The 22,326-nt window shown below is 39.0% G+C and overlaps 1 protein-coding gene across 5 annotated transcripts in view; it reads right to left on the reverse strand.

Moving 5' to 3' along the window:
* Positions 1–18,753, reverse strand: part of PRMT3 (protein arginine methyltransferase 3) — a 51,023-nt gene extending 32,270 nt beyond the window's left edge. For 2 of the 5 annotated variants that reach the window (XR_013922223.1, XM_080345991.1), the window contains exons 1-10: positions 18,685–18,753; positions 18,473–18,602; positions 17,691–17,773; positions 16,722–16,771; positions 15,609–15,711; positions 14,580–14,733; positions 12,232–12,373; positions 9,145–9,210; positions 4,577–4,698; positions 1,309–1,408 (exon numbers count right to left, since the gene is read on the reverse strand). Coding sequence is in view for 4 of the 5 variants with exons in the window: in XM_080345991.1 (XP_080202117.1) it covers positions 1,309–1,408; positions 4,577–4,698; positions 9,145–9,210; positions 12,232–12,373; positions 14,580–14,733; positions 15,609–15,711; positions 16,722–16,771; positions 17,691–17,773; positions 18,473–18,602; positions 18,685–18,718 (984 nt within the window). In the remaining variant the exon portion in view is untranslated. Of the gene's footprint in view, positions 1–1,308; positions 1,409–4,576; positions 4,699–9,144; positions 9,211–12,231; positions 12,374–14,579; positions 14,734–15,608; positions 15,712–16,721; positions 16,772–17,690; positions 17,774–18,464; positions 18,603–18,684 lie in introns of those variants that run through there. The other 3 variants (XM_080345993.1, XM_080345992.1, XM_080345994.1) reach the window with 3 other exon arrangements.
* Between the last annotated feature and the right edge of the window lie 3,573 nt (positions 18,754–22,326).

The following is a 22,326-nucleotide window of genomic DNA, read 5'->3' on the forward strand; positions in this document are numbered from 1 at the left end:
CATTTCTAACATTTCCAAGCAGTTATGTTCACATCTAAAGCACAGATTTCACACTGGTATCATGTAGGGAAGGAAAAGAAAAAGCAAATTCACATGAGAAAGCTAGACAAAGAGGAATCTTCATTTGCATCTAGGCAACATAATGTTCCTCTCTGGACAGTGTTGGAACAGTGCATACGCTGTCCAGCTATCAATCTTACTTCCGAGGCATTGTCCTCTTTATCTCGGTATTGCAGCAACCCATAAAAATGCTACCATTCCTAAATATTTAGAATACCTAATTAAGTGAAATGCACGTAGCTATATAATTATGACATTAGAAGGTAAATTAGCACACAAATGGGAAACATGGAACATTCGATACTTCATTTTTTAGGAGAGCTGCTTTTCAAAATCCTCTACTTCACCTTAGAGGCACTGATTTACAACATAACTGGAGCTCTTAAGTGCCCAAATTGCTTTTAAAACCAAATCTTGGGTTCCAGAATGAGAAATGGGATTTTGGGAACATTATTCTTGGTGCATGTTTTAGGCATCTGATTAGAAGTTTCTCTGAAAGAACTATAATTACAATCTAGTGAAGTCACTATGCTGTCAGAAATCATCAACCATAACGTACTATTTTTAAACCACTAGTTTAAGCCAATGGTTTAAACCATCCTTGAAACTAGTGACCTAAACACTCAATTGAGCTCATGCTTGAAAAGCATTCATTATAGCACTGGAGGAAAAACTTTGCAGATTTGCAGCACACTAGAATATATAATATCTAAAAACCAAACAATGCTGTGAATAGTAACACTGTTTTCAAGCTCTTAATATATTTGCAGATTTCCCAGTGTGTCTGCTCCTCACCTCCTTATCACCTTCCCACACAGCCAGCAGAGTCTTTAACTGTCTTTGCAGACTACAGTATTTTACGCATCAGAATGATCTAGCTAGATGACTAATACAATATTTCACCATTACTTTCAGCTGAGCAACCACAATAGTGTTATTCAGGAATACTGAGTACGTCTGTAGACTTGCACCCTACCTACATAACAGAAAGTTACTGCTGTACCCAAACCAGCTCAACTGTACTTAGAGAACCTTGGTTTGAAAGGGTGTGATCAGGAATTTCAGCTGAGAACCACATAATCAGTACCGTCATTCCATCTCACACATAGTCAAAGACACTGTTTGCAAGCACGTCAATTTTTGGTTAAAAAACACCCAGCATGCCTAAATAATAACTTTTCGAATTAAATAAAAACACAGTTTTTCCTGAAATAACAATGCCTTGAAAAGAATATTCATGAACCTTACCATCCATTCAGATATAATTACATCCACTTTTTCCACAGGCAGATCTACTTCTTCGATTCTTCCTTTGACTAATGTAATGATATTTTCAAGTTTATTTAATCTGCAAGGCACAACATACACACATGAGTTTATATTTCCAATTTATGCTGTCAAGAGAGATGTACTGATGTCTATATTTTGCATTTCCCCCCCAGTAATGGTTGTTTTTTAACTTATCAAGAAAGCACTAAAACATGGTACTCCTCAGTTATATTTCAGAAGGAATGTTTCTGAGTATCCAAAAACTGCAGCAGATTAAGTGCCAGGCAAAGATGGCAGATAGTAGATGTGTGCTGTGCATGCAAATGTGTAAGCTTCAGAAAGCAGGCAAACAGAGAAAAGGACAATTTAAAATGATGCTCCTCTTTAGAGCTGCTTGTTCCCAGTTCTCCTTCTTTGACCCTCCTAGTGTAGTTCTGTGGTGATTAGAGCCCACCCATCACACTCGGACAGCAATGGAAATGAGCTTCCTCGCAAAGCTGTTTTGCACGACTTGGTTTTTTATTTAACAAAACTAGCTGCAAAGTCACGGAGAACAAACATTCCCTCTGGATCACTATTACAGTTATTCCACAATAAAGGCATCCTCCCCACTGTGATTTTGGCCAGAATCATCTGCAATGTTCAGCAACTGCGGTAATCACGTATTACCTCATATGCAAGTAATGGTACAATCATCTTGCGTAAGGAGAAAGGTACTGTGACGTGACTACAGTTTTTAAAACAAAAACTGCATGACAGTGAAATTACTAAATACATAAATGCTTGAAATGTAGTATTTTTCTTCTTGGCAAGCTGTACTAGTCTTGCACATACCATTATCGTGGTAATTATCCTTACGGAGGGCAGAAAAGTATTCCTACCAAAGAAATTTATCTTTCCACTGCAGTTCTCTCTGCCCTTTCCCTCCCTATCCTGATATCTCACTCCTACATTCTGTCTGGCTTTCAATGCAGACAGTAATCACATTAAAAATTCAATCTAAAAGACAATGGGAGAAACATCAGAATGAAAGGAGGGAAAGGAAAGGGTCAAAGGGCTACTTGAACATGTGGGCTGTTGGAAAGATCAATTAAATACTCTATACACAACAGTTTTATGTTAGAAGAGTAGTAGTTCATCACTAATATCATATTTAATGCTGCAAACAGAAGAAAAACTGGAAGTTCAAAGTGAAAAAGACTAAAGGCTATCAGCCACACAAATATTTTAAAGAGGACAAAAAGAGATTTAAGGATAACTTCCTAGACTACCATGTACAAGGACATGTTTTAAAACAAAAGAGGAAAAAGATTAATTCGTTACATACTTGTTTTCAAATGTAAGGTACAAAAAACACCTAAACCAAAACAATGTAGTTTATACTTTATATGAAAAACTGATGAGATGCTATTTAGTAAGTATACTTCAACTTTCTATTCTAGCATAACAGTGAGGAACAACAAAAATCAAGGCATTCACTGCACTAAAAATTTTACAGGCAGCTATTCACTGTAAGAAAAATAGAAGGTATGCATTTAGTGAAAGATAACTGTACTATGTGACCCTGGGAAAGAATCATGCCACTCGGGCCACTTATTCCAGTTTACTTACATGCAAGGGCTGGACTGTTTCTAGTAATTCACATGCTAGAAATGAACCTGAATTCTGAGTGGGACAAAAGCTTGAGGATGTACTTTAACCACAGGTGGCAGCACACTGCAGTAGTCATTTTTATGCAGAGTTGTTAGTATTCCAATCCAAGTTTGTTAGCTTTATTCCTTTAGGAATACAAATACAAATTTTTATTTGAATTGAAAATTTTAATGTGAATGGAACCTTTTATAGCAGAAAGTATTGATAAATGTGTAGCCCTAGCAATGGTTCGCTGTGTACTTCAAGTGGCAATTCATCACTCTAAGAGTTTTTATTTGTTGTTTTTCCTAAAGGTTTGCCCTTCTCACCAAAGGTAACACATGTTAGCTGATACTTCTATCCTCCCCTAAGTATAAATAACACAGAAAGGACTTTTTGTGCACTTGTTGAAAGATATGAACAATCCTAAGTTTGCCATCTAGTACATTAGAAATAAAACACAATTTCACATTTGTAACCACCCTGAAGATGTCAAGGACTCTTGGGAAAAGTTCTCTTTAAATAATGAGTTCTTGCACCACAAAAGCATTTGTTGAAGTTGCAACCAACACTTGACATGGTACTTTTCTTAAACAGGCCTTTATTTAACAGAATAACTTTACAGCATCCAAGTGTGCAGTGCTGCATGTGTGAAGTGGTATCTAATATAAAACTTCTGCCTAGACAACCTTATTTCTGCGCGATATAAGCTTGCCTAAAACCCATCAATTCTCAGTTCCTCAGCATCTGCTTTGACTTTCTTTTCCATAGTTGCTCTTACAAAAACAACCAAACCAAAAAAAAAAAAGCAAACCCTACACACCTCAACTACTAACAGTTCACATTTTCACCTACATTTCTCCTACCTCATGTTAGGAAATACTTTTTATGTCTTCAGATGCCATTGCTTCATTTTTACATATACTCACGGTCTCCCATAATATGCCCTATAGATGCATTAGTGAAACGTGGAGTGGATAAATGAACCATCAGATGGGTGGAAAGCTGTCTAGACTCTGAGGTTCAAGAAACCAGAGAAGGAGTACAAAGTCTGGCAGCCAGGTGCCAGAGGTGTCCCTCAGGGTTCATAAACTGAATTATAGAAATTATATAATTATGGAAAATTTCCACATACAAGCATATTTCTTTTTTAATTTTCACAAAATTAAACAACTTTTACTGAATTTATTTACATCAGAAGTGTTTCTTAAAGTAGTGCAGCCAGGAAAAGTTTCTCACATCCTCTAGGAATGCATCTCAACACTTGTTAGTTACCTAAAAATCTACAGTCTTATCAGCAGCAGCATCTAAAGTATAAGAATAGAAAATGGACTGGCAGCAGTCAGTTGGAGCCTCTGCAGCAAGGCAGCACTGGCTGTGTGCTCATATGAGGAAGAAGGTTTGGGAGACATTCTGCCTCACCTTCAGGCCTGTTTTAATCACCTCCATCAGAGGAGCAAACAACTTGACTGCAGATCAAGACCTGTTCTAATTCGTAGGACAAAAGAGGACTTCAGTAAAAGACATAATGAATGATAGATGACCATTAACTGTAACAGCATTTTAATAACTTCTTAGAGCAACATTTACCATATTTTTCTCAAAATTTTCCTACCTAATGATGTCCATAGCCTGATAGATTATTTCAGACTGGTCGACTCCAATCACTTTCTTCGCGCCTGCTTTGGCAGCAAACATGGAGAGTATTCCAGTTCCGCAGCCAACATCCAAAACCACCTGAAATGAGTATGACATTTATTTTTACCTCCATTGATTTCCCTTGCTATGATTTTTCTACACATCTTTCTACACCAGTGAGACATCATCATTATCTAACAGAAGGAACAAACCGTAGCATCAAGTCTTACTATTACATTTAGAGATATCCAAGTCAACGTGCAGCTCTAATTCAATGCCCTTTACTTTTACAGACAAACAGTGAAGCAGATGAGCTCCAGCCACACATGGGAAACAAATCACAAGCAATTAACTTAAGCATCAACTAGAAAGTTACATGAACAGGAGAAACAGAAAATTAGAGCCTGAGCAACTTTAATCAGTGATTCCATAACAACTGAGTTCAGCACTGGTACTGAAAAAACATATTCTAACTGCAGTTTCTCATTAAAAGTCTATTCAGAAACTTTATTTAGGAACTCTCTGCTAGAAATTGCCACAGTGCCTCAAAGCACCTATGGCTCAAGATGACTAAATTTCAAAACAGCCACTGGCACAGTTTTAACACCTGGAAATAAACTTCATCACTACACTTGAAAAAATGTACCCCCAACACAGGAATAAGACTCACACAAATGCTTCGTTTTGATATCACACATATTAGCTACTGTGGAAAGACTGACAGGTTTAAAAATGCAAACAACTAAGAAAATAGTACCAAATATATTAATTAATAGAGTGAGCTGGCCAGCAGAGTTGAACCTCATAAAGCAGAGATTTTACCAAGCAGCTTTGTTCAGGCCTCAATATCAAAACAATAATAATCAATCCCACACTGGAGAATCATAACCCCATTTTACAAAATATCTGAAGGCAATAATGCACCCTGCTGACAAGCTTCCTAGCTTATGACCTATTGAGCATTCTTGCTTTGGCATGATGAAAACTTGCATGTGCATTTTTAAATTTCACCTGACAAATAGTATCAAAGTAAATACTTGAATGGTCTGCATATGAGGTATGCTTGCCTTGCATACAATTCTATACATTTTGACGATGGATACACAACAGTGATTCTGAAGCCAACATGAATAAAAATAGCCATTTATCCTTAGCAGCACAGTGTAAGTGAGCAATGACTGAAGAGTTGACTATCGTCTGTCTTCATAGAGCAACTTACAACCTGGAATCAGACTAGAAAACTTTAGTGTGATTAATTTTTTACAGCATCTTGTGTAGAAGCTGGCCATGGAGGCTGTGGACAGAATTACTTGTTCCATTTGGAACTCTTTGCAGCCATGTTCCAAGAGAAGTCAATTCTACAACTTATACGAAAGTTACATATGAGTATGTAATGACTACAGAAATACCAAGGCTGAAGTCTTCTGGAGACAGGAAGAGAAAATAAAAATCCATGTTCTTGCAGCTGCTGAAGTCTGATGCCCCCCCTAACATCATCTATTCTAACACTTTACTCATGGTAGTTAACAAAATTGCTGAGCCATGAAAGCTTGAAGCTAAAGCCAAAAATAAACCTCCGTGACAGAATGATCTGATGTACAGTTGCATGAAAGAGAGCAATCACCACAAATTGGAAAAAAATCAAAACAGACACCACTTTGGACAGCTGCCCTGGTCACTTAAAAACCCAGATGGAACTCATCTAGCCTTAGGCAGGGGATGGGGGTGGAGAAAAAGGCATGGGAGAGAATATATACAAGCTGGAACACATCTGAGGAACAAGAAGCCAAGCAGAATGATCACCAATTAGCCTAAGGACAAGGGTCTACAGTGAGTGCATTCTTGCAGTGATCACATATGGCCTCTCACCAGAGCACTGGAGCAGCTGGACCGGTGATTTGACTACACCAGAATGTACCACAGCATCACATCCTCCTCTGCAGAAGAAGGATGATATTTTGCTTTTTGTAACAGAAAAAAAAAAAAATACTTCAAATTCCGAAAAATAGGAGGTCAGGTAATGTGGCCAGTTAAATTAATTCCATCAAGGGATTTTTAGTAGGAACAATGCTTAAAAACTCATTTTTTTCCCCTCAATATGGCATTAATGTCTGCCTCAGACGTCTATTCTACAACAAAAACTAAGCATGACAATAGTCTAACCAATTATTGCCCGACCAATTATTTTTCTGCCATAAAACATTCTTGCTGTAAAACAGATCACACTTCCTTTAACTGAGTAAGGCTACCTTAAGTACTGCTGGTAATCTAAATTGTCCTGTTCTCATGTCAAGTACATCTGACAGCTTGAAAATAAAGGCAGCAAGCAGGACTCATTCAAGTTCAAATAATTTTTCTGAAAGCTGAGAGGGAACAAATTGGCTGGTTCTGAATAAAGTATGCCTAATAAACAAGCCTGGATATCCTGTTATCTGCTATTGTGTGATCACACTTCTTTGGAACACTGCAGATTTGCATCAAAAGCTGGTACGATTAAGTAGGCTCTTTGCACAAGCTCCTCCCAACCCATCTCACATGTTTCCTTTCAGACACAACAACAACAAAAAATCACTATGTATTTTCTAGGGAGGAATATCATACAGGAGTTCTAGGAAATATGGTATCAGACTTTTACTCACCCTTTTTTCTTTCTTTAAATTGCAATCAAACTTTAAGGGAAAACAACCTATTTCTTCAAGTTGCAAATTTCACTCACTAATAGGGTTCTGAAAGCATCATATGATACGTAAATTAAGCAAAACATCTTAACAGTTCATCCAGCAGAAGTCTGTATAAGATGTCACTTCAAACTAGACCTCTGAAAAAACACCCCATATAACAGCATACCAAGTGAAACCTACAGTAACACTTAGACACAGAAGTTAAGTGGAGAACTGGTCACTTGAATTCAAGCTGTTGGGAACGCAAAGCAGTTGAGAGTTTTTCTTTCCATTCAACCTGAACACACTACGATGGGTTTGGATACACTGAATTTGAGATAAGAGGTATCTTGATCAAAAAACTGCTACAAGAACAGTTTTGAAACGAGTTTGCAGATGTTGCGATAACAGACAAGTTCTTCTTCAGAAGTTGAATGCTTTCATGTGAAGTAAAAAAAAAAAACCACAGAGTAAATACATATGATTTCTAGTTGTTTCTTGAGCTAGTGCATCTACAGTTGGGGCTGAAGCAACATTGTCCACAACAGTTCACCCACATCTTGTTTCAAATGTTACCAATACATCCACAGGAGATATACAATCAATTCTGAAAAGTTACCGTTCCACTAGGACATACATTGCACATAACTTATGATCAGTCTTGCCCTGTGAAAACCTGCAGTTATCAATTTTAGGGGCACCTGTGAAACTAAATTTCTCCCAAGAAAGTTTTCTTTCTTTTATTGGTCTTTCTGCATTGCTGGATTAGCCACCCAGCTACACGATCACCTGCATCTTTTAATAGCTGGTAGCGTTATGTTTCTAGAACACTTCTGCTTGTTCTCTCATTATAACTAAAGAACTTAGAAATGTTTAATAGAAACAAGCATGTGAAGTGGATTGAAGCAAAAAGGAAGAAAACTATTTTCCTGATATTTTTCTGCTTAGGTTGTCAAAAGAAAAATGGAGACATATAAAGGGTATGCATTACTACCCTGAAATACCTCCTGCCTTGGACAAAATGGTATCTAGCACAATTTCCAACTGAGGAACTAGCCGATGGATGTTATTTTATTACTTCAACAACTATTCTGAATCTTTGTATTATCACTTACTAATAAAGTTTCAATCAAAACCGAAACAAAAATCAACAGTAATTGCCTTTTATAAACCTAGACATGCTGTTTTGACATTAAATGATATCCATACATAGGTTAAGAATGGTAAGCACTAAGTGGAGGAAAGCTAATCCAGAACAGAAGGCTGCAAGGCATAACTCAGAACATCACAAATTCATCAGCAACAGCCAGGAGAAATACACAGAACAAGAAAAGGATCATAACTCCGCAGGGGTTATAACCACAGTTAAGATCATAAACAAAAGTCAGTGCAATCTCTCCTGACTGCAAGTGAAATACTAGTTCCTGGCTCTAAGTCCCTTAATAATAAGAGAGTTCAGAGAGACTAAATAGCGCTAGCTCAATAAATCAGTGGCATATGAATTCTTCCCCAGTTCTAGGATGTTTTCACTGTATCGCACACAAATTGAAATTCACTTAAATTCTGGTAAAGAGACCCTCTAAGATAGACTCCAGTTAATACACTGGAAAGGCTCAACTTAACCCCGCCAACATAATTAATGAACATCCCGACACGGCACACAGAGCAACGACAATAGCGATGAGCACTTCTGTTATCAGCACTCTGCACCCTCCAGCAGCTGAATAGCACTCTACCACCTCATAAAGCCGGAGCACATTAAATCAAACCTTGTCAGTGCGATACTCCATCCCCAAAGCTACAAAGTAGCCAATCTGAAGGATTTCTACCACTTGAGAAAAAATAAGTGCAGAAATTACTGTATTTTCTGAGGTGTTCTACCTACCTTGTCCTGGAAGATATGTGGGTTTTGATAGATGAAGTCACGATAGCTTTCTGTACGCACTTTATCCTATGATTTAAAGAAAAAGGATCTTCACTTTTTCTATCGTTCTTTCTATCATTCAAAAGTGCTGAAAAACTTGCTTTTTAACTGGGTCTAAATACGTTTTGTGGCTACTGTACCTATAAGGGTTCTGCCATCACAACACTGTATTCTTTTAGAATTTGTTGTCTTCGCAAATTAAGCAACTTACACTTTTCTGACCTACTGCATTTAATTGTGGATGTTTAAAGTTCTTGAAATCTCTTCACCACTCTCCAGGAGCAGCAGTAACAGAGTAGCAATACTGCATCAGCTTCACATAACCACCATCCACACAATGGTAAAAATTTGAGTCATGAGCTCAAATATATGTTTTGTATCAATTTATTCTCTGATACGCAGATTCCTTCAAAAACAAATTATGAATTAGATTAACCTTTTCTATCTTTGAACAAACTGCAAATTTGCAAGACAAGGTAGTAATTGAAGGTATGCAGCCTATTCTATGAAAGCCCAACATAATAAATAAACTTAACTGTAATATGACATGACTTGAGAAGCTGAAATGTTTTCAAGCACGTGACTAAACATTTATAGTGTTTTAGCATATGAAAGCTAGCAGCATAGCTCAATCTGCCAGCAAGGTAACGTATTAAAACATTTGATTCTCTTAATATGCATCAGCAGGTACACAAATAGATAGCCAAGTATAGGTTTTGGAATTGCTGTTGCCATTCAAGTGTTAGAGTAAAGTAAAAGAAAAATGTAAAACAATTTTTTAATCTAGTAAAGACAAGTGTATAAATAGTACTGACGTATAAAATCCAACTGCTTAAATATAAGTTAACATTTTTCTACTACGGCACGTAAGAATTTTTAGAAGCAACATGGAAACTAAAGAAATTTTCTGTAGTAAGAAAAAACAAAGCATATTTTATTATAAAAACAAAATCAAAACCAGAGACTGAGAACAAACAATACATTCATAAAAATTCTTGAGACAAAACAAATTATTTTGGGGCTTGAAAATCTTAAAATCCAGTTTTTACTTTAGGAGGATTATCACAAACACAGAGCCTAAAGAAACAGAAACAGATTTTATACACAACGAACATGAATTTGGGATCCTTTAAAATCATTGGTTCACTATGACGTTCTAGTCAGTGCAACTATTTTTAGTACTTCACCTCTATTGCAGTATAAAATAGGATTTGCTGAAACGACCAAAAAAGTTAAAAAAACATAAAAAATGGGAAGGTTCAGCATCAATCGAGAAAGCAGTGAGCTGGAAAGCCTTCAGCCTCCCATCCCGCCCACTCACATTGCCTCAGCGCTGCCCCAATGGAATCAATACAATTCTTGCTGCTGTCTCTACTATATGCACTGCTGCTCCAGCAAGCCACGGTCACTCACTTCAGGTCTCTCTAGTCATCAATTCCATTCACTCACTCCCCATTTCAATGTAATGTGGTTTTTGTTTGGTGGTGGTTTTCTTGTTTTGTTTGTAAAGAAAATGGACATGAAATTTATTAATATAATAGTAAAAAATTATTGAGGGGAAAAAAAAAAACCAATGGAAACAGTAGCCATCCAGCCAGTGTAAAGTAACAACACTCTTCCCCCATCTCTGAAGTATTTGCAGCAGAAAACTAAATTTAAACTTCATCCTACCACTACCAGGCATAAAATAAAAATCAAAACTGAACGGTGTCAGAAACAGACTTAAAATTCAGACAGTAAGGCACCTTCTTGAAAATGGCAATGTAGCAAACCAATATACTGATATAAATTAGGTAGACATATAAAAAACCCCAACTAAAGTAAATGCATAGCATATAGGAAAAAATTCAGTGTGCATATAAAGAAATCAAACCAATTGTTTTCTATGTTTAGGAAAGTGAGAAGTCTTCTTAAAATCATACTGACAAGCATTCCCTGAAACCAATAAAACAATTTGGTACCAATCTCCTCGTGCAGATGTAGAATTATTATAAACTTTATTTGCAAACAGAAACTCTTCCTCATCTTACAGCCTATAACATCTTTAACAACAAGTATATACAACTGCAAAACCAAACCTCTATTATTTTTATCTTCAATATCTAAATTATGTTTCTCTAGACTATACATTTTAGAGAACATTCTTCCACTTCTGCAAACATCTCTGTGCTTCTGTAAAATCCTGTTCCCTTAAAATTAACCTCATGCTTATACTGTTCTTAACACAGATTCATACATATTTCTAGATTGAGGCCACTAAATGACTTACAAAGCAGAAAACTTTATGCGCTACCTGTGTGGACAAAGTCACTTAACTCTGTCTTCTATCACTATGTTTATTTACTTATGCTTTAAAAAGAGAAAACTGTTTATGACTTTCACAACTATGATACTTTCTCTGAAAGGAAGCATTAAGGAATTTTTATTTACATGTCAATTATAATTTGTTGGGGTTTGTGTTTTGGTTTTTTTTAAGTTAAAAGGGCAAACACAGGTTTGTCTTTGAAGAGTTCTAAGTATTAATTTTTTATCTTTACCATATAAAAGGAGCATATAATTTTCCCAGCTGTTCCATGTCAAGTTATCAACACACTGAACTGTGCACAGACACCAACAATTTCTGTTTACCTACTGCAATAGCAAAAGACAATATTTGAGAAATGGTTTGCTTATCAGATTTCAATTGTTAGGAAAATATAAACTGAAGAAAAACATTCACTGTCTGTACCATGTTTCATCCTTTATAAGCACCCAGGAAAAAGCTGCTTTTGGCAAGGTAAGGTTGTGGTACAGATAATGTAATATATATTCAAGCATATCTGTAGAGTAAATGATTTTATGCTCCTAATGCTTCCTGTAAACGGAATTTATACAAAGGAAATAAAACTGAAAAAAGCTCTCTCAATCCAACTCCTAGGAAAAAACCTATCACGTATAGAAAGGGTTAAAAATGCAGCTGCTCTGCAGCATATCTATGGGCACACAGCCCACTGCATTCCACCTTTCCTCTTTAGTCCTACTAAGAGTCAGTTGAGATGACTTTCTAACCTTTAGCATCTCTTCGTGTATCCCATAATGCCCATAGGAGCTGAAGTAAACGCCATCCTCATCCTCCTGAAGGTCTGCAATGGCACTGGACGATGAGCTGCTTCTGACATCTGCGTTCATTACAAAATCCTGCGCAAATTGCCTGTAATCAGTTTGAAATATACCCTTGAGACATGCTTATGGGACCATGAAAAGGAGGTAGGGGTAGGAGGGGGAGAAAGGGCTTAAAAAAGATGAGGAATCCAGCCTGCACAGGGGCTTTGACAACAATAGAACCGGTTTTAAGTGTGCACAACCCCCCTCTGCCGGCTTCTCCAGGCTGCTGCACCACCGTTCTCCATCCATCACCCTCCTGCAATGACTCCTTTCTGCTTTCAGTCAGCAAATATCAGCAGTGAAACAATCGGACTTCATTTCTATTTTTAAGGAGGAATTGCCTATTCTGTTCCTGCTAGTACAAAACTAGTACCACAGTGGTCAAAGCCAATGCGTGTTCTAGGCTCTGTAATGCAAATATGGACTCAATACAACAAACACCACAAGAAATATAAAACATACACCACTGCACAACTACTGCAAGGTAGAAGAAAGTACTTTAAAATTGAAGCATTTGGGTGGAAACAAACCAGAGCTTAAAATTCCATTTATTTTCATTTCATTTCTATTCACATGCTGCAACTTATTTTTCCTCTGTGGCCTTGCATTCCTAATACTCATGTTATCTTCTGATTTCTCAAAGCAGTTTTGATGACAAAATACACAAATCAAGGGGCTTATCACAAAACCACAAAAGCTGAGAAGCAAACAGTTCATACTATATTCACAATGAGAGAAAAAGCCCACATGCTTCAGCCAGACCATATTCCTCCATGGTCTACAGTCCAACATCAAACCTTCCATCCTAGACCACTCCAAACCAGTCAAACCTCACCTTTTTAACACTGGTCATGCTTTCTTAAATAGGAACTTAATGTACAGAAGCCATCATCTCTAAACAGGACACAGATGAAAAAAATTCAGGATATGCAAGCCATGCGCTTAAATCTTTAAGTTATATCTAATACTAAAGGTGACCTGATATCATTTGGGGGGGCTCGGGGAAAGGTCATTAGGCCTCCAGCTAGTCTTTACATTGTATCCCTTTCAATTCTCATAATTTAGTAAATCTACATGGTCTAGCAAACTTGAAAAACATTTCTGCATAAATTATTTTCTACGTAATTAGTGGGTGTCCTCATACTATTATTCCCAGGTTCAGAAGGCAACAGTCTCTAGAGAGCTGCATGACTGATCCTGAACAGGCAGTCACTAAAAAACCTAAACCACTTTTTCCACATCTTGGAGAGCAAGACTTGCATAACACATATTTCAATGACAGAAAACAGCAGAAAACCAGGTTACTGTAGATTAAGGTTCTGTACGCTGTTCTTGCTCCACATCTGACTTGGGAGCTATCTTTATTTCAGAAGTTTACCTGAAACGAAACATCTCTATGTGCTCTCTTTCAATGGAATAACCTCCAGCATGAATCACTATCACTATGAATTACAGCACATAGGTTACTACAGTACAACTGGTTTATCTGTCCAGTGTGGAGCACGAGCAGGACAATGCCATCCCTGCCCGGCTGGCGATGCTGTGCTGGATGCACCCAGGACACGGTTGGCCCTCTTGGCTCATGTTCAACTTGCCGCTGACCAGAACTCCCAGATCCTTCTCCATGGAGCTGCTTTCCAGCATCTCATCCGCCAGTCTGTATATACACCCAGGGTTGCCATGTCTCAGGTGCAAAATTCAGTACTCACTCTCAATTGAACTTCATGCGGCTGGTGATTGCTCAGTTCTCCAATTTGTCCAGATCCCTCTGCAGGGCCTCTCTTGCCCTCAAAAGTGTTAACAAGTCCTCCCAATTTTGTGTCATCAGCAAACTTACTAAGTAATCTGTCAAGTCCTGAGTCTGAGCCATTTATAAAGACACTGAAGAGTGCGGGCCCTAAGATGGATCCCTGCAGAACCCTGCTAGTGACTGGTCACCAGAGGACGAACAGAAAGGAAGGCTAACAGAAGGACTAGCTCTGAAACAAAACACATGTTTCTGGGCCACGTGCTTATTTAGCTTTCCTACACCTACTTTGCTCTTTCAATTTGTGCAGGTTTTGTGTAGTTTTCACTAATCATCTACAAGATAAAAGTGAAACCTACAGTGCCAGCACAAGTAATGAGTTTTACTCCATAGTTACATTCTACCATTTCTTTGAATTTCCAATTGGTTTTTAAACATGAACATCTCATCTCACCTAAAACCACATCAAATAAAAAAACCCTAAAACTTCAGTGAGAATACTTACTTCATTTTTTGAAGATCATCTTGTGCTCTAGCCAAGGCTGCTTCTGCAAGTCGTGCTCTGTGTTCTGCATGTTTTAATCGTTCAAGGAGAATCGTGGTATCATTTAAACCATTAGAAGGCAAAACATTTGCAGGCTCACAAAGATCTTCTATGTCTGATGAAGCGGGGAGGAAGAAGAAAAAAAACACAAATACCTGTCACAAGTTGCTTCACAGCAGCTCATAAACATGTTTTCAATGTTGCTATTTCTGTCTTTGGATGATTAAAAGTAGTCTGTTCTACAAGAAGCATCACTGAATTTCATAAGACTAACTGCAGAACACAATACTACTCAGTAAAATTGAGTATGCTAGAAGCAAGCTCTTAAGTTAACAAAGCAAATATATCCAGAATTTGGGCTTCTCTAAATACCAGTGTTTGATTATTGATAAAAGAGACGCTATTTTTCCAGTTACGTTATTCTGAGGCCAAAAGGGCTGTCAGTGGCAATGGTAAAAGTTAAGAACGCACATACATTTAAAATGTCTTAATAATTAGACAGCAACTCTTAATTTTCAAACTAATTCCTTATGCTTTTATAAAGCTTATGAACACACAAAACACAGAAGAGCATAAAAAATTAATTTAAACAAAACATTGCTTTTTAGCTACTAAATCTCAGACTTGGTGCCAGGTCCCCTTCACCTCTTGTCAAATTCAGCTGGTGATCTCAACACATGTCAATGCATAAAAAAAATATGCTCCTGTGGTTTTGGATATGGTAAGAAGTTACTGACAGCTTATCAGGCAATTACTACATACAGCATCTCTTCTATGAACATCTTATTTACCATAAGCCAATATAGATAATAAAACAGGGCTAAGGAAATCTCAGCCATTAAAAACCATCATTGACTTCAACTTTTCCATGGACTTTCTTACGTATCTACATAAACTGAATAATAGTGATGATGCTTTTTATGACAGAAACTCTCTCAATATCACATTTACCCCACAAGGCAGAACAATCATACTGAAACATGTATTTACCGAACTGAAGCAGGAGATCATCTTCTAGCTCTGGTTTCAAATATTCCTCTCCTTCCCAAGGCAGTGGGCTGCTGAGTGAACTCAAACATGCTGTTGTTGGTTTCTAGACAGAAGAAGAGCATCTAAGCTAAGTTTCTTCAAAAACACCACCCCTTCAATTTCATTTAAGAAAATAAGCAAAGACCTGTTCTTCCAACTATTACTATTAAAGTAACTTTGTAGCAAAGGCTGAGAAATATATTACTTTAAAGCATGACTAGCAAGAACAGTGAAGAAATCAACTTCTGGCTTCCATCCTGGTCCTGACAACAAGTACTCACCTTGGCATACTGACCCTACAACCACAGTGACCAGAGTAGAGCACAAAACTACACCTACGAGCTAGTCTGGGTCCTCAAGCCCAGCAAGCCACAAGATCACAGAATTCAGTACAAGCTGTAATGCAGCACAGACAGACAGACATTGAACGATACTTTTAGGATTACACTGCTATCAGGAACCAAGTTTACTCAGGTGTTTGGCTGTGCCAGATATATAGTTTACAACAGGGCTAATCAATAATGACAAGATACTAATCGTGCAAAGGGTTTTTACACAAATGTCACAGATGCTATATTATCTTCTCTTTGCACCAGACAGTTAATACTTTGTCAGGAAAGGAGAGGTCAGATGCTGGACTTCAGTTTTTCCATTTCTGTGTTTATTCTGCATAGCTAGCTATGCCTTAAGTAACTATTTGAGGATTTAAGAAAATATTTGAAGATTTAAGTTAAAAATGTTCAATTACATAAGATGGTGTTAAGTCTAAACCTGACCTTTTAAGGAACGACCAAAGAACTTCAAAGTCACAGTCACAAATATACCCAGGCCTTACTTAAAACCGCAGGTTCCCATCAGATTTCTTGTTTCTGGTGTCATTTCAGCTGAGATTAATTTTAGTTTCTATGACCTAACGGATCACGTGTGGTCCTTACTAACAGTGCAGCAGAGGTCTGGCCAGCTTACATCCTCAGGAAAGGGTCTTTTGCACCAACACACATGCAAGGACTGAGAAACTCCACTTATCAAGAAGTAACAGACATAGATCATGGAAGTTATACATGGCACACCTACCTTTAATCTAACAAAGTTTATTAGTTTAATGTATCCATAAAAATCAAGTCCTAAAAAGAAAGAAGAGGGGAAAAAAGAGTGTGCTTGTATTATAGAAAACCCACACAGATTTTTACAATGAAATTAAAGCTAATTACTTGTTCAATTGGTCAGCTTCCCCTTGGGGTGTACATCATTATGTAGTGCACTCTTCCTATCTTAAATTTAACATTTACATTTTTTTTTCTCTTCAGGACAAAACTAGGAAATTCTTACCCTAAATACAAATACATTTGCTGCAAATTACAAATGGAACACATGTGAACATGGCCTATGAACATGGATTTCATTTATTTAATTTTGATTTCTAAACACTTCGTGTGATTCCCATCCCCTTATCTCTCTCTCTCATTTTAGTGCACACTCTTAACACAGTATCTCTCCAACTCTGTTGCCCTTTCTCTGTTTTCCTCTATATGCAATATATATTTTCCTCTACATAAAATATACATATTTCAGGCTCAATGCAATATGTATTTTCCTCTATACGAAATATACGTATTTCAGGCTCAACAGTTCAGCACTTCTCTAACTCTTCCAAAGCCCTCCCTCACTTCACATACATCCTCCTATACACACCTTTCTTCAGTCACCCGCTTGGCCTAAACAGATGGCAGCTTCAAGAGAAAGCAAATCTTAAAACTTCACTTGGAAAGAATGAAACAGACATTGGAGGGTGGGGACTGAGTACAGCAGAGATCAATCTTGCTTTTGTAACTAGTCAAGAGCTTTACCAGTCAATAAACCATATAAAAAATGGCCAGCATAAATATAACATATAAGCATTTTTCTAGAATAGCTTATCTTCCTCAGTCTTGGAATCTTCAACTACAACCAGGAAAGCAGTTAGAAACAAGCTAATCTTTGCAACTTATTTTAAACAAGATGCTGATATGCAGAAGAAAATGACAACTCATGAAAAGAACTTACCATGTTTCCTGACCACATCACAAATATTAAACTGATGCTCTGTTTTGCAGTGGGAGAACACATCTTCAGCAGAACTAAACAACCTGGGAATAACAAATTATTGAATACTCAGTATTAACATGCTTAGAAATTGTAATGCTCATATGAGTTTAATGCGCACTGTTCTGACCTGCTAAGTAATGTGTTCAGAACACATCACTTTTGCCTTTAAGAAAGGAAGAACAGGTACCTTATTCCATACCTCACAAAGCAGCTTTTATCTTGTTTGCAAAACAAGGTAATAAAAGTAAAATTTTGTTTGACAAAACCACAAACACTGTTAACTTTAAAAAACTTTTTGAAAGCAAAGACAGCATTGAACCTGAAATCTAAGAACTGCATGTATACACGTTGGCCAAGTAGATCTGCTCCAAAGTAGAGAATCTCATCTACTCACTGATAAAGGGAAAAGATGACAGAGAAAAAGAAACTGACAAACTTCCATCCTAATTCACGGTAAGGGGAATTATCTGCTTTCCACCTTTTTCCCTCCCTCCTTTAGTCTGGATTTAACAGAACTTTGGCTGCATTTAAGACCTTTGGCTCTGCAAACGCCGCATACAACACGAAACCCCCAAGCGCTGTTAGAAATGATATAATACTTATTTTTCCGACACGCTGCCTCCCGCAGCCCGAGTCCCGGCCCTCGCCCCCCGCCTCCCTTCCCCGGGGGGCTCCGCGGGTAGGATCGCGCCTCACAGTGTCCCTCAGCCCGGCGTGGGGGGCTCCCCTCACCTCCCCACCTGTCGCAGAAGAGGCACTGGGTCCGCGGGCCCTCGGTATCAGCACCTTCTTCCTCCTCCTCTTCCTCCCAGGCCTCCTCACCGTCGGACAGCTCGGGCATCTCCTCCTCAGCGGGCGGCTCGCCGGCCCCTGCGGAGCCCGGAGCAGGGACCGTTACCGACCGTTACCGGGAAGGGGACTGAGGGAAGGCGGCGCGCGCCCAGGTACTCACCTGCGTGAGCGGCACCTGCCGCCCGCGAGCCCATGGACCCGCCGCTGCCACCGCCCCACGTGCGCCGCTTCCGGGGACACAGCCCCGCCCCCTCTTACGTCAGCGCGGAAGAAACTGGCACGCCCCCTAGCGGGGCCCTCCGGACCGTTATTTTTCAAACGCGCGGGAGCGGCGTTAACGGCCCGGGAGGCGGGGGGGGGGCGGCGCCATCTTGTGGAGCCGGGACGAGGCGGCAGCGTCCCTGTCTGCTCTGCTGATCACAGAATTGTATAATCGTTTTGGCTGGAAGAGACCTTTAAGACCATGGAGTCCAACTCTGCCACCAAACCATGTCCCTTAAGAACCTCATCTGTACATCGTATAAACCCCTCCAGGGATGGTGACTCCACCACTGCCCTGGGCAGCCTGTTCCTGACAACCCCTTCCATGAAGAAATTTTCCCTAATATCCAATCTAAACCTCCTCTGGTGCAACTTGAGGCCATTTCCTTTCATCCCATCACTTCGAAGAATCAGAATGTCAGGGGTTGGAAGGGACCTGGAAAGCTCATCCAGTGCAATCCCCCCATGGAGCAGGAACACCCAGATGAGGTTACACAGGAAGGTGTCCAGGCGGGTTTGAATGTCTCCAGAGAAAGAGACTCCACAACCTCCCTGGGCAGCCTGGGCCAGTGTTTGTCACACTGAGAAGAAGTTTTTTCTCAAATTTAAGTGGAAGAAACCAACCCCCTCCACGCTCCAAGCTCCTTTCAGCCAGTTCAGAGATCAGAAGGTCTCCCCTCAGCTCCTGTTCTCCAGCTGAACCCCCAGGTCCCTCAGCCGCTCCCATCACACTTGTGCGCCAGACACAAGGCCCGGCAGCCTCATGGGAGGCAAAACCAAGCAGAGGGATGAGGGGTCACACACCCCACCAACCTAAAATATAAGAGGTTGTTTCTGCTTGGAGGTGGAATCAGCGTTTGTGCGCTTGGCAGGTGTCTGGCAGCCGGGTTTCTGTCACAAACAGCGTGGCTGCAATGGGAGTGCTAAAGGAGATAACACATGTATTGGCTATTAAAAAACGTTCAGCAACAGACTTTCAGAACTGAGAGTTTCAGTCAAATTAAGTTAAAAATAGTTTAAAAAATATATAGAAAAACAAAGCTTGAGGCTTATCATCTGAAGAAGAGAGTATTTGGTATTCTGGGTGGGTTACTGAATCGCCTTCATTTTCCCTCTTCATTTTGTGCCCGACAGAAACCGACATCTCATCAGAACAAAACGGAGCCTTCCAACGGGTTCACATGGTGCTCCGAAGTAGCCCATGGTGGAGGGAATGTCAAAGCTAGGATTTTCCAATTTGCACCCCTAAAGTGTAGAAATTCACATCTGTGCCACTACAAGTACTTCCAAAAACAGTGAAATTACTCTTTTGCCTTGAACCCCGCTGCCCAATGTATTTGCAATAAGGGTATGCTGCGTATCCTGTTAGCACTGGTCTGGATCAGATGGCCAAATACTGTATTTGTACAGCACCTTGTAACAGAATAAGGATACATTTTTAAAATAACATCTTGTACTTTTTTTGATCAAAACAGATATCTGGGAGAAGGTTAAAAATAATGCTTTTCTAGTTACCCATTGCATTAGCAAAGTTACGGTGTCTCTGCATTGGGACTCGAGCTCAGATCGGGAGATCCAACATGTGCTTTACAACCTGATTTTCCAAGCTCCCCCCCTTGCCATGCTTTGGCCCACATCACAGCATGGTCTTACAGCTCATTAAATGTGTTGTTTTCTCAAATAAAACTACCAGACTGCTCCAGGACTGCAGGTCACAGAACCAAACTACAGCTGCTAGCCCAAAGTTAAAATCTTGAAGCATCCAGGCACTGGTTTTTTCTAGTCTTTGCTGATTATAAAAATATAGAGATTTGAATTGATCCATAAGAAAAAAAAAAGAGAGAGGTATGCAGAATTCAAGAGGGAAACCTGAAAGTCCAAATTTTCTTGCCTAAATTACAATCTCTGACTTCTAACCTGTACTTTTAAATCTGTCCCAGGCATTCGATTTTCCCTTTTCCTTACCCTCTCATCTCTCAAAGCTAACAAGGCTTCTAAATACTGTAGTAATTAAATAGAATAGGCATGCCTAGTTTTAGGCAAATCCAAAGGGACACCAAAAATCTAAATACAGAAACTGGTTTTAGATAAAACCAGAATGACAGGTTTGAAAAAGGAAATTTGATCCAAGACCTATTAAATCAGACTCTTTCAGATATTGTTTGGTGTTTTGTTCCATACCCCTTCAGAATTGCTTCTATAGGTATGGCAAGATAACACCAACTCCACAAATGCTACATAGAGGTATAAACCAATGCTTCTCATGGATTTTTTTTCTTACATAGTGACTCAGTAGTACTCATTGAATTAGAATCGGCGCAAAATGCTGGCAAAATATTGCATACCCTTAACGTACAGGAGAAATCTAAGCAAGTCAGGTGCTTCTACCTTTCCTCCCAAAGCACGCTCAGGTCTAATGAAAGGAAAAAAATTGACATAGGATGATAAAATGTACTTTTCCCCTATTCCTGCTTGAGCAGTGAATGGCAGAACTACATTTAACAGGCACTGCTCTGTGGGCTGATAGCAGCAACAGCAAAAACAGCAGCTTCTTTGTGTTTTTCTGGAATTCTCCCCCACCGACGGGGCGAGGGGTCACTGATTGCATAGTCTTTGCTCCATTGCACACCCCCGGCTATTGTTGAGTCCACTCGGAGAGCAACAGACTGAATGTGCCACCCGGTCTTGTCACCAAATCTTCTTTTTTACTGTTGCGTGAATTAAGATTCTCAAATAAATGCAAAGCACCTGTTCATTTGGGTCAGTGTATATAGCATGTTGAGCGAAGACTGTAGGAAACCCTACAGCAGAAGCGTATAACTTACACCGGTACCTCTTGAAATATGACCATCTTTGTTACAATCTCCTAATCCTTGTAAAGGGATTTGCATGGTACAGGAAGACTTACAATGTAATGGATCACTATTTCATAATCCGGGCCAAGGGGAAGAAACTTCAAATATTTACAGTTCTTAACTGCATTTCAAGCTTTTTTCCATATCTGGAAACACAGCACTGTGTGTTAGAGAGTGTTCGCACACAAAATATGGGATCACCATATCACTTGGGGGCTTTGTTTCATCTGCATTTCCAAGCATGTGTAACTTCATTCTCTACCTGCGTCACTCTTGTGTGACCACAGCGCTTCTCGTTGTTCAAAAGCAAAGAAAATACGTTAAGAGAAATTGTGTAGGAAGCAAGCGAAGCATTTTTAAGCAAACTATTATTAAATGGCCATGACTTTACCTTCTGTAAAAATATGTAAGAAAAAAAGATAGAGAAAATGTTTAAAAATTACTATTAGGAAATCTAATTACTTCTTAGTTGTGTAGTCAGTTATATTTTCAATTTTAACTACTCAGGGTCTCCAGCAGAACAGACAACTGCACAGAGCCATGAAACTTAAGACTGAAGACAATTTTTCAAAAGCATTTGCTATCTAAGAAAGTCAAATTTTACACTACACTTCTTGGATACTAAACCCAGCCTGCTATATGTAAGTGCCAAGAATGACACCCCCAAAAAGATTATGGTCGCAAGT

This window comes from Nesoenas mayeri (genome assembly GCF_963082525.1).
Source record: "Nesoenas mayeri genome assembly, chromosome: 5".
NCBI classification, from domain to species: domain Eukaryota; kingdom Metazoa; phylum Chordata; class Aves; order Columbiformes; family Columbidae; genus Nesoenas; species Nesoenas mayeri.